This window comes from Ornithodoros turicata, chromosome 2 (genome assembly GCF_037126465.1).
Source record: "Ornithodoros turicata isolate Travis chromosome 2, ASM3712646v1, whole genome shotgun sequence".
NCBI lineage: Eukaryota > Metazoa > Arthropoda > Arachnida > Ixodida > Argasidae > Ornithodoros > Ornithodoros turicata.
This window is the reverse complement of record NC_088202.1, coordinates 90054457-90067813: the sequence shown is the minus strand read 5'-3', so window position 1 is coordinate 90067813 and position 13357 is coordinate 90054457. Positions and strand designations below refer to the sequence as shown.

At 48.2% G+C, this 13357-nt stretch overlaps 1 protein-coding gene across 3 annotated transcripts in view; it reads right to left on the bottom strand.

The window, feature by feature from the left end:
* Positions 1-13357, bottom strand: part of LOC135385740 (uncharacterized) — a 60322-nt gene that overhangs the window by 14274 nt on the left and 32691 nt on the right. For 2 of the 3 annotated variants that reach the window (XM_064615226.1, XM_064615227.1), the window contains one exon: positions 6659-6777. In XM_064615226.1, coding sequence (XP_064471296.1) covers positions 6659-6777 — 119 coding nt within the window. Of the gene's footprint in view, positions 1-6658; positions 6778-12853; positions 12875-13357 lie in introns of those variants that run through there. The other variant, XM_064615228.1, reaches the window with a different exon arrangement.

Below are 13357 nucleotides of genomic sequence, written 5' to 3'. Positions count from 1 at the left end.
TACGATCGCCTCGAAGAGAACTGATAAGCAACTAAATTTCCCAAATGGTGTTCAAAACTGTTTTGATCCAATATGCCAATGTGCCCATGTCATATGGGCAGTCTTCAATGACGATTGAAACCAACAGCCATTGAACATGCACCTAGTGCCACCTAGTCTGTAACGTGTCAACTTCTCAAGGAGCTTTGGATCCAATGCTCCCTGACACGTTGACATGTTACACACTTGGTGGCCAATGCCCACCAAGGTGTAACCTTGCCACCTTGGTTTCAATCATCATTGAAGACTACCCGTATGACAGCGGTTATGCAGCAATCCACGATGACAAAATATCAAAGGAAAAGCATTCACTGCGCAGGGCATGCCATAGAATGCTGGAACTACGTAAGATCCCCGATATCGTCGCCTTTTCTGCTTCGTGCCCACACATGTAAAGTACTACGCCGAATTACTGATATTTCTATCAGCATGCATATCGATATCTATATCAATGTAATATCAATATTAAAGGAGCAATGAGGTGACATTTAACGTTGCTCGAAATCCTTTCTCATCTGTAAAGCTGTCCACCAGGAATCACCACACAAAATATTTTCGCTCTGCGATGTGTTATAGCTCTGCAATCGAATTTACAAAAACAGTCGGAGAAAGCAGAAGCAGACGGCCGACACAATTCTCGCGTGACGTATTGGAGGCTACATGCCTTGTATCTTTGTTTTTTCTTCGCAGCACATGCGATGTTTATACGTGCCTGAGCAACACCACCTAGATAAAGAAAGCCTGCTTACTCATCGATGTGATGTAACACCTAAGAGTCGGCCAATCAGGATTGTGTTTTCAATGGTAGCCAATTACGAACAAGCTTTCAGCGGTCATAGTCATGGAGACGAACCATCGTTGTCTGCGAGTAGTGATTGAACGTCCCCTCGTACTAAATGGAAAAACTTTAAGATAAAGCGCAAAACGGTCCCATATATTTCTCAAGGCTGATTTTCTGGAAAGCGTGTTCCACTTTTTGTCTAGAGATTCAGGTCTACAGGTTCCAAGTTAGCTGCAATCATTTGCGAGTTCTTGAATTCGCAGAATGGCGATTCACAGTAGCAGACCAATTCCGACTTTATAGGTCCACATAGCGAAGGAGGGAGAGGAGGCAATAAGCAGGTCTTCTGTATCTAGGTGGCGTTGGCTTGAGCTGTGCCGCTGTACGTCACTCGTCACGTGAGTGGAGTATCATACGTCACAACGTCTCGTTCTGAGATGTGCTCTTTTCACGAGGAAAAGGATTTTCAAAGGTGCGCAGAACAGAGCCCTCACGCTCACTCTGTGGGTCACGTACACCCATCGTTCTTTCGCAGGAACTACTTGTATTCGTTGGAGAACACTCTGCACCGAAGAACGAAAAAAAGTTTGGGTGCCACCTCAGTGCTCCTTTAACATTGATATTCATATCGATGTGAATATCGATATTTTTAGCAATAAATATCGATATTTTAAAATTACCGATAATATCGCAGGCTTAAAATATCGATAAGAATCGTTCCATCTCTAGTTAGCAGACGACGGAACCCGAAGACAAGCGACTGCCACGCCCCTAGTGTAATTCAAACAACTAAAACCGCTAGATCCCTGGCGCTCATGTTCGGGTGACAACGGTCATGTGTTCCAACTAGGGCGCCGACCTAGCAATTTCCGAGCGCTAGCCTGTGTTGCCATGAAATTACCACCCAAGGGCGCACCGCGAAGTAAGTACTCTGGCGGGGGGGGATTGTTTATTAAGAAAAAAAAGGGAAAGGAAAGGTAAGCCAGATGGATGTCGGCGTGTTATTCCAAAAAGAAAGTGAAAGGGGGACGACAAAAAAGGCAAAGAAAAAAGAAAGCGAAAGAAAACCAAAAGAAGGAAAGAAAAGGAAAAGAAAAATGAAGAACACACAACTAAAGCTGAAGAATCACACACTCTGGCGTGATCCTATGATGTATGCAGAACCGGTATAGAAATAAGAGGAAGGAAGAACAGAAAAAAACAAGGAAAAACAGAAAACGTAAACCGTGAACATGTGCACAACTGAAAGCATTACGCCTTTGAAAACTGAGTGCAGAAGGAACAAAATGCATTGAATCCTCGGTATTTGACCCGAAATGCGCGCAGTATAATGAATATGGTCAATGAAATGGAGCAGCGGGAGTTGAACCCGCTCCCAACTGATATGCGTTCCAAAGACTGGCAGCTGCTGGTGCCTTTTCGGGGGGACTGCTTCGTTTCATTGATCTGATTGCTTTGGGCAAAATTCAGGCTGTGTGTTGTGTCATCCTCTATGTTTCTTCGCCTCTACTGTGATAATGAGTATGGTGTGCGGATACATATTTTACAAATTGGAAAAGGCATTTTTGGGGTTGGTGCCTCTTCGCTCTTTTGACCCAGGCGTGCCGAGCCCCAAAGGTTAGTGTCAGTCTCAGGGGGGGGGCAAGGGCCCCCGTGCCCCCCGCAGTCGGCGCCTATGGGCGTCGGTATCCTAGCAACATCGCGCGCACGTTCCTGGTCTCCTCTCTCCGCCCCATGTTGGAAGGCTGTCTGCAGCTGTGGCGAGGAGACAGATATCGTCCTTCGAGGACAGCAATGGGGCTCTCGAGCGCCCTTTCCCTGGTTCTCTGGGGTACGTGTCTCCGCGCGTCCATCTTTATTTGTGTGTGTTCGGAGGTTTACTCTTGGTTTACCCTTCTACTACAAGACCGGTCAGGGTCTACAGGGCAACCACGCAGGACTATAAACATCATTCGCGGCAGCGATGTTTGTGTGACGACGTGGCCGCGTTTTGTGTGTTTGTTGCTGAAGTGCTAAAGCATGCCAGTAATCAAATTTGTACAACGATTTAGGAAATCAATTGAATCTGCAGCTGTAGCACAGCGCCAGCTTGCAAAGGAACGATTCAAGACGACTCTTTCACAGACAGGGGTACGAAACAACCGGTCAAGTACGTGCTTACGAAGGAAACGTTCCCGTGACCGAGCTGCTTTCTGTTGAACGACAGCCGCAACCGCGGTAAGGACACGTTAACAAAACGTTGTTTCCGCAGTGGTGCTCACATTTTAAGAGTAAGTGACATTGGAAAAGCATAAAAGCACGAAAAGCAGCGCAAGCAACAAAGCGTTGCCAAACCGAAACTTTAGAGATGATCACGTGGTGGACAGGAAGTAATGGCGGTTTTGACAGGAGCGACCGCCAGAGGGGTCCCACGGAAATCTGCTCGAAACGGCCGCTCCTGTGTTTCCTTCCTCCATGGTGAGGATTGAAACCGCCAACCGCCGTCAACCAAGCCGCGTACACCGGAACAAGCGTCACGCGCCGAAAGTGGTACCGCTTTTCCCTGCCATGAGACAAGGGGCGCGAAGGGTGGCAAGGTGCACGGTGCACACGGGAACGTGCACCGGAAGTCGCTTTGGAGGTGTTAAGTGATCCTGGGAAGGAGGGAACGTACCCCATGACGTCATTTGATTTGGTGATACTTCCGCGTCACATAGATAAGCAAATTTTTTGGAGGATACAGTGTGAGACACGTCGATTGCAATGGCACAAGTTCAGTGGGATTTTGAAGATACGAGAAGGCGCTTTTAAAAGGCCCCTTATCACCGTTTTACTGTATGACAAATTTCTGGACGCTTTTGCAGTCTCAGTTCAAGCATAATCTTATGTTTCTACTAAACATTGGTTTCTCATCATCATACTTCGCTAGGCAGTCCGTTCAGTGGTTTATACAGAATCCCAAGCAAGGAGGGGTGTTGGAAAAAATGGGGGGGGAGGGGGGTTGCCGTACATCTCAGGTTGTATACAGTGTGGCATTGTGCTTAACTGCGCCACCGACACCGTCGCATCAAATCTCTTCCCGTGGCCCGTTGCAGGAACCACGCCCCCAAATAGAAATTTGTGCTGGAATCTAAGTAGGTCCACTTGAAAAACAAAATGGTTCCATTTTATTTTCCAAATGGATCCACTTGGGATTTCAGCTCAAATTTCTGCCTGGGCCACTTTGCTACAAGGTACCCCCCTCTCTCAAATAACTACTCGGAAAGCGGATTATATTTCATTGCTTTATGGCACATCATCTCAGCCGCTCTGCAGGAAATGCGCAGCTTCTTAGTTCGCACCTTGTATGTGACCTTCGTCAAATTAAGGCGCCGTAAAACGCTACCACGGCTTTGACACCGCGCCTACATGTTGCTGTGATGGGCTTGCTTTTGAGTGTCATCAACTTAACCTCGCCCACTTCTGAAATGATTTCTTTTTTTTTTTCTTTTTTTTTTTTTTTTTCAGTACGCTATATGCGAGCTTGTCATGAACAACACGTGTGAGGAATATGAACCAGGTCACGACACGAGTGGGCGAATATGGAAGATACGCTACCGAAGTTGAACAAGAGGGAACTGATGTTCTGAGGCTGGAACAACATAGAAAGGACAAACACATACAAAGCCTCAAATGCCTTAGAAATGAACGATGACATCCCCTCAGATGATGCGCCCTTGGAAGTCGCTGAGAAAGCGTGTTAGCTTGGCTCAATTGGTAGAGCCCTGGACCGGTAATCCAGAAGATGTGGGTTCGAGTCCTACAGCTGGCTAACCTTTTCAGTGACTTTCACCATTCATCGCTACCGAAGTTGCGCGTTTTTGCCTCACCACCCCTCACTAAACGCTGGTCACGAAATATGTCCGACGTTTTCCAACAACGTGTTTTATATGAATGGAAAGAGCGTTTGAAGACGAACAGAACGATGTGACTCACGTTAGACTTCTGGTATTTGCAGAAAAGCAGTTACGCACCGAAAAAAAGCGATTTTTTTTTGCAAATGAGGCGACTTTGCGATTTTTTATCTAGACATCTGCAAAACCTAGAACAAAGATAGGGCAAACAGCACAACAGGACATAGGCAATAAGTGTGGAAAAAATTAACCGCATAGCCTTAATGGAGTTGTGAGGATGTGCAGTGCTCAGAACGGCCATTCTTGAAGATTATTTAAAAAACAACAACTACAAGATATTTTCAGCTATTTCCTCCACCAATGTACTTCCTAAGCACTAGGCTTCAATATATATTGGAACGAAAAAAATCTGAGGGGTCGGCAGGACCACCCTGCCTGACTCGGCATGAAATCACCCAATTGTAATTCAGTTACTTCTGGAAAACATTTTACACATGTGTCCCTGGCAGAAACGCTGAATGCCAACGCATGCATGTGGCAGATACGCGTTGAAGCACGCACTTGCTATACACGCTGACCACACGAACATTAGCAGTGGTGTGATGAGGAGAGCATATAATTAATTGATAAACTAGGCAATGGTCGACAAGTGTAGGGCAGACACAACGCTGGAAGTCAACGACACAAGAAACAACGAAAGAGAGACAGTGGATGGTACTGTCAGTTGAGCACCTAATCAGTAACACAGTGCTCTTGTTGTCAACTGCCTTTCCTTCTATTCGAGTAGCTGTTGTGACACCTGTTTCCAACGCATTGGCATGGCATATCTTCACCAATCATCACCACCAATTCACTTTAATGGTTGTCCCACCGATTTGTCAGCTACGGTTGTGGGCGACAAGACTGTAAACAAGGCCAAAATGGAGAGATATAATGCTGGGGGACCCAGGGCAGATACACAATTTTTCTGGAATGGGGGGGGGGGGGCTCCAGTCTAGGATAGCGTGCTAAATATACTGCCTAAGACCATTTGAAGCACTCTGCCGCGACAGAAATTAGAGAAGGGTACCCCACCTCCCCTTAGATCGGCCCCTGTGCTGGAGCGTGCACAGCACCTGTCTACAACAGAGCTCTTGCAACAGTAATGACCCGTTGAACCTATAGTGTGACAGACATCCGCTCTCAAGACGACTAAGACCAATCCATTCCTTGGAAATAACGTAGAACAGCTGCACCAGGACTAGTATGAGGAACGATGGCGTGGAACAGCTCACCCCATGCACTCTTCCTGGTTTCCGCAAGGTAGCCTCTGGATGCGATAAAATACTCCTGACGCACCGTTATCCGAAAGCATGATGCGAGCACCAGTGATGCCGAGACGGTAACCACCAGCGGCGAGCCATTGTAGGAAAGAGTCAGCAGCAGCACAATAACAGCGCCCACGTGGAGGAGTGCGATGCAGAGTCCGGTATGGGTCGTCGCTTTGTTTCTGCAGATCGTGCGGCCATCGTGTGCCCTCCACCCATCGCGGCGAAACTTGCATGGTCCGTTGTTAAACGTAGCGTAATTACGGGGCAGGAACGAGCAGCTTCGTGACTTGTGGGTGGAATATGGCATTCCTGGGCAGCTGCCGCTTATCTCTCGCCCGCACGCAAGCATCCAGCTGCCCCAAGGAATGTAGCCGGCCACATTCAGTGGCATTCCACGCGTCGACCTGCTGTATCCTGGCGCGTTTAGGTTGGAGGTCATGAGCTGGCACGCGTCCCCAGCCCCTATATGGTACACAGGGGTGTGGTTGTATTTTCCTGGAGGCCACCATGACAAAAGGACGCTTTCGGTCGGTTGAATGCGTTCAGGAAGATAAAGTCGCCGTTCGCGCAAAATATTGTTTCGGGGGCCGACAGAGCAGCTAAACATCCACTTCCATATGTTAGAATAACCTTACATAGGACCAGCTTATGCATACCTGACGCACGCGAGCGCATACCGCGGGTGCTGCGACGCTGGTGCTGCAGCCATGGCCCGCGGGGCCCTTACGGCTGCTGCTGCCCTTCCTTGAGTGCGCTGCTGTACCACGAACGGACCCTGCAAAGAGAGAACATGCCCAGTCAACGACACATTCGAGGCATCGGAGTCAACAGTTTCTTCGCGGTGTGCGACCCGTTCCAGGGATGGCTCACTGTAATTTCAGAATATGTATATATTTTTTAAAAACGTCCGCCTTGTGTCACCCACAAAATAAGCATGTAGTGGACATGAAACGAATAGAGAAAAACGCTGTTTTGCAAGGGACGATCTAGCGGCGGTCGCTGTGTGACTTTCATCTCGATCAAATTGACTAATTGGCCCCTTCTCGCGCCCCGCAGCCTTCTCTTTGGTTGCGCGTGTGAATGCCCTGGTGTCGCCTGAAACTGTAATCACGGCCAATTCATTCTTTCGCGACATCCACCTGAATGCACTACCACGCATGATTTCATGTGCCCTTTTGAAGACCGATGCATGAAAACAAATAACAGTCGCAGGCGTTGATGTAGTTCAAATAGCATTAACGTCAAGTATTATCAAATTATTATCAAATAGCATTATCAAATACCATTATCATCAAATAACATTAGAGCGAGTGCACTCTGCTCGGTGCGCTTGCTCTGCTAGGTAGCGGCCAGTGAAAGCAGCTGATGACCTTCTGTTTGTCTGTCCCTTTTGCTCACACATCGTCCTGTACTATGCACTCTTGTTTATAAACAGAACGCCTCGGAAATAATTTGTGGGAATTCCGTAGCGGGTGTGGTGAACATCTAGGCCACGGTGTGCATTATGGTGAACACACCGGAAAGAAGACATTCGCTGGCTTTTTCGTCAACGCCAATGAAAACATAGTTTTCGTGGTGCCTTCAACGACTATAAGAGTTCCAAGCCTCGGAGGTGACGCCGCACCGACGGCGTATTTACCTCCGTTCTATATGGTATCCGTATCGCACAGCCTATACTGTGTCCCGCGAGGCGAGGACTCCCCATCGGACACATGGACGGCTCGGAATTCATTCGGTACGTAATACAATTATAAGGCGCTATTAGAGCCACTTTTTCTCGGCAGTCAGGTGGAGTCTCCGAGACTGTCGAGAGAGCCCTTCAAAGTGTCTCTTTTTCTCTCTCCTTCGATTTATATGCCTTCTTTATTATTTCTCCGCCGCTCGAACGTTGGAATCTGCAATTACCATAATAGGCCCCCCCAACGAAGATGGCGTACATATACGCTCCCAGTGATTAGAATTCCTTCGGTAAATATGCCCACCTCGGGGCACTTCCTCCCCTCGAAAAATAGGCTCATCGCTCCGGAGGGAGGGGGGGAGGGGGGGTGCCTTTTGCCCCGTTTTCATTTTCGAGGACGATGGCGGTGCCAAAGAAGGGAAAGAGGGTTCTATCAAAACGCTTCCATGTGTCTGTCCTACACGAGAGTATATACAGCGTAAAAAGAAAACAAGTTTGCTTCTTCTTCCAGGGCAAAAGAAAAGAAAGAAAAAGGAAGAAGAAAAAAAGGGGGCAAAGTATCATTGCGAGATTGGGGCGAGGAGGTGGAATCAAATTTCGTCCTCATCCTCTTCCTTCCCGATTAACGATTGCCGAGATTCTCCTCAGCTATTAATCCGAGAAAAAGAAACGATAAGCAAGCGATATATCTCTCGCTTTTTCTTTCCCATTTTCTTGTGTCCTCTTTCGAAGGGTGTGCGGCGAAGTAAGAGCATGGCACATCTGCCCGGAACATGAGTTTCTTTTCTTTTTTTCTTTTTTTTCTTCTTCGGAGAGGGGTGATACAAAATAATAATACGGTGGTCTTTGCAGAATGACTCGAAGACAACACGGGCAGAAAAGAAGAGAAAACGGAGGCACCCAAACTTTTGGTCGACCCTGCTTACGACATGCTCAATAACAAAATCCAATATACCTGTTCCAGATCGTTAATTAAGTTCGTAACGCGTAAGTTTATCCGACATGTCCCACCACGGAGATACATCACTGATTAGTTGAAGATAATTAGTCTCGTATGTCAACGTTTATTAATTATGCCTTATATTTGCGGAGGTCCTCAGCAATTGCTATAGCTATCGATGCCCGCGTAATAAACGTACAAATATTGGCAGTTAGCCGTACAATTTTTACTACTATCCAGAATTGAATGCAACGCGTTTGTAGCCGACAAACATTATCCAATTAGAATTACTTAAATGAATTAGACCATCGGCACGGACGGCCGACTGGGTAAGAACATCATCTCGTTAGGAGGTAGCCAAGGTCGTGCTGAAGACTGGGAGGTGGTAGGTTCGAATCCTACCACCGGCTGTGCCGTCCGAGGATTTACCTGGGTTTTCCGGCACTTTCCAGACAATGTCAGCACAGTTACCCCTGAAGTCAGCCCAGGACGCACACTAACCACCCTGGCCCCTCACCCGTTCCTGTTGTCCTCTCTCCTTCTGTCCGCCGTTCACAATCACAGCTGCTTCGCGGCGCTAACACGTAATTAAAAAAAAAAAAGAATTAGATTTTGCACACATTAAAAAGGAACAACGTTGCAAACACTTTGCTCGCTTTTATCGCTTTTAACTTGAACAAGCAATCTAATTTTGTTCAGTCAATGACGTAGCGTTCGAACTACGGTATCAGTCAGCAAGCGTAAAGTGTTGTGGCACTGGAGTACTTTCGAAGCTGCCAGTGACTGCGCGCTATACTTCATGACCAAGACAGAATAGTGCGGCTCTTCTCTGGGTGGTGTCATCTAGAGCTACTGAATAGCTAGCGAAGCTATTCAGTCACTCTAGTGTCATCGTAATAAAAGGCTGCATCCTTCACCAGCATTTCGACTCCATTATCCACGAACGTCTCGAGGAAACGACAGCGACGAACCACGAAAGAAAGAAGGGCCAAAGCAACGCGCGGAATTCGTAACCCGCGAAAGGGCCACCATTTCAAGGAAAGCACGAAACGGATAAAGTAAGCTCGGAAGATTCGTTCCAGAACGCGGCAATTTGTGTCCTCGAACGGACTTCCGTCACGCCCTTTGTCTTTGCCGCGACGACAGGTAACAATTTGCTCCCAAGGGGGCAACACACTGCCTTAGTCCCTCGATTCTTATCGGACCCCGTGATTATACTTTGAGGAGAGATACAACAATCGCTACGGAAGAGATTTTCTGTCATGCACGTGCCAGAAAGGAATGCTCCAAGGAGCGGTCAACAAACCACATTCAGGGACGACCGAGAAATATTTGGCGGCGCCGTTGTTCTCATCGCAATGCGGGGACGCGCCTGTACTTTGTGACGGGCGGCGCTGGGCCTGAGAATGACGCAGTGAAGGCATTTAGATGCCCAAAACAACCGTCTTTCTGCATGCACACCGTCAACAAGAATACGCGGGAGAAGAGAAAGGAATGCATAGAACAGAAGGAACCCGTCGGAACACATTTTTGTTTTCTTCTCTAACTTAATCTAATGCAGAGCGTAACATACAAACCCACGAGTTTTGCAATGTCCGTCTGTGTACCCGCACTGCGGCTCTTTATGTGGCATGTGGCATAATAATTTTAAAGGAGCACGGAAGCGCTGAAAAAAAAAAGTCAGCTGGAGTAGAAAGTACAGGACTACAAGCCCTGGGATACATATTCGCACGAAAAAGTACGGCTGCAGTGCGCAGTCCTGGTGCGCAAGAGAGCTTTCAAATCTCGCGGGTCAGAAAAGCCTCTTCCCTTTGGCAGCCAGTCTGCGACGTCATGTCATCCACCCAATAGCGAGGCGTGCGCCTTTTTTTTTTCTTACATCTTTTTGTGGTTGCATGTATTTGGCGCCAACCGTCCGGCGTCTGACATAGTGCAGTCGACCGGTCGCTTTGCTTTCGCGCAGTAACAGACGACTCCCAGCAGCCAATAAGAGTGCTTGGATGATCTGACGTCACAACATTACCGAAGGATCCGGAGAGTTCGCCGCTGCTGCGCGCGTTCTTGTAAAGTCCAGTAAAAACTACAGGACTTTACAAGAACGCGCGCGGCGGCAGCGAACTCTCCGGATCCTTGAAGTTCTTGAATGTAGTATGTTTATAGCACGCGGTATAAAAACAAAAACAAACAAACATATATGTGTGTTCGAGGTGCCTTCCACGTTCCTTCAGATACGCCGACACTGCATGCGACTCTCGCGAACGTAACGAGAGTGTGTAGACGTGTCTACGGGGGGGGGGGGGGGGTTAATTGTTTACATAATAACCCGCTGCAGTCTCAGATCCCGATCTAGAAAGAATTTCCCGAGCGAATTTGTCTGAATGTGGACGGATTCATCACTTTACGGCGAGCTAGTCCAATAAACACGATTTCTTTTCTCGGGCTGCTACGCGCCAGCTGCACTGTGGACGATTCGTATCCACAAGTCACCGCGTACAGTTGTTCGTGTGAGGCTCATTTAGGTTCTAGTAATGGGCAGAAAGTGATGGAACTTGCCCAAAGGTCTGCAAAAGCGTCGGGTCTAAGATGGGTTACAGGGGAGAAGCAAATGGGCGTGGTGACTGGTAGCCAAAGAAGCACAGGAACGGAGTCAAACACAGATTATACGTACGGCACAACCAGCGCTCACCACAGACCATGGCACGCTTAGCGATAAGCGTCGAGATCCCAAGTTAGCCGTGCACGACATTGTATGCCCATAATGAGACCCCCCTCCTTTTTTTTTCTTTTTTTTTTTCATTTCCAGCTCGGACAAGGCCTAATGTTCGCGGATTATTTCTTGTAGCGATAAAACAACGATTTAAAGCGTATCTCCTCTCTCGAAAGCAGTCGACGGTCCGGGGGTTGTGTAATTAGCATCACGAGTGTCCTCGAGACCTCGATGAGCGACTGTCGAAGCGGATATTCGCCCCTCGCCACAATTACCGCCTTCCTCTCATGCGGGGGAGTGTGGGTCCCCTTTCTGACCTCCGCCAGGTGGCCTTTGCCACCAGTGGGGATCGGCCGATAAACGCCGGTGGGTCCGGATGGAAACTGATGGCGCCCGACACCGCTTTATGGACGTCTACGCACGAGGCGAGGCCTCAGATAAACGGTAGAAGGCGGATGGGTTGCCGCTTTCGAATGCGGGAAGACGAAAGCGCATTTTTTGTTCTTAGGGGAGGGGGGGGGGGGGCGGAGCCCAGTTACGAGCATCTCCCAAATTAATTGCTTTTTTAAAGTAAAATTTACCATTCTCGAGTTCCTCCCAGACAACTTGGCTTTCTTTCTATGTGTATGTGTCCATGTACGTTCATGTGCTCAGAGTTGTTTACGTGGTATCGAGTAGCCGGCTCCCACGTTGGTGGTGCCAATTTATCCATGCTTTTCTTCTTTTTACTCGCTCACTCTTTCTCGATAACTGTATTCGTTGCAACAAATAACAAACGTCTTCCAGAAGTGCATTGACGGCTTGGGGGACAATCCTAACGTTTTCCACTGTGCTTGCCACCCCCAAATTACGTGTCAACTATGTGACGCTGGAACGGGAAGATTTTTTTTTTATTCGTGAGAACAGTTCCGCGAGGAACGTCTTCTCTATCCAGTCGCGAACTTTAACGGCCATAATCTGTTCATAATGATAAAAGGAATAGCAGACAGGGACAAGGACAAGGAAGCGCACAAACGAACTGCTGACTCTCAACTAACAGAAGCTTACTTGCTGCACAGGCTTACATACAAAACAAGTTGGTACGCAAAAACTACACCTGTGCAGCAAGTAAACTTCTGTTAGTTGAGAGTCAGCAGTTCATTTTGTGCGCTTCCTTGTCCTTGTCCCTGGCTGCTATTCCCTTTATCATTATGTACTGTTACCAACTATCCCGCGTTTCGACGCTCGTTCATAATCTGTTCGCACGCCTCGCGTTACAGCCGAACACGCCAGGGAACGAGTCGGATGCACGACCGACTGATGCCACATGCCAGGGAGGAGATAATGGCACGCGCCGCAGGGTGCGCCACCATCCCCCCACGCATGAGGAGGAGGGGGTGGAGGGGGCACGACCTTTGTTCAGCCACGCGCCACCCCTACATGGGCAACAGAGCCGTTTTCATTTCTGCGGCATTCCTCGCGCACATAAACACCGACGCTGGAATGCGGGAGAGAGAGAGACGGAAGAAAAAGGTCGAGCCCCTCACCTCTGCCCTGGGAGGAATTATTGGTGGCGATCGTACTTGTATACCACGCCACGTATGCATATAAATAATGGGTTTCTGAAGCGTCGCATGTCCATCGCACTGTTGCCAGATTTCAAAGTGAGAAATGGCTCATTCGATACAGTGTAGCAACTTGGTTTTCTGATTGTCGTGATTTGTCTTTCAGGTCGAGCCAGACAGCGAGTTTTAGTGAATCGCTTTTGCTCAAACGGTTCGCGAACGGTTTTGCCACGACCCAATCAGGTGATTACGTTCTGAGTCACCTCATCCGCGGTCACCTCATCATGAGTCACCTCATCGGCGGTCATCCGCCAAACCGTTCGCAAACCGTTTCAGGAAGAACGATTCCCTAAAACTCGCTGGTTGTGTTGGCACGCAAAATGAAACGGGTGCTACGGCTCGGCACCGTGATATTACTAATTGATACAATACGCGATCGGACCAACTCGCGAGCAACAGGTTCAAGCACACTCTCGATCTACACTC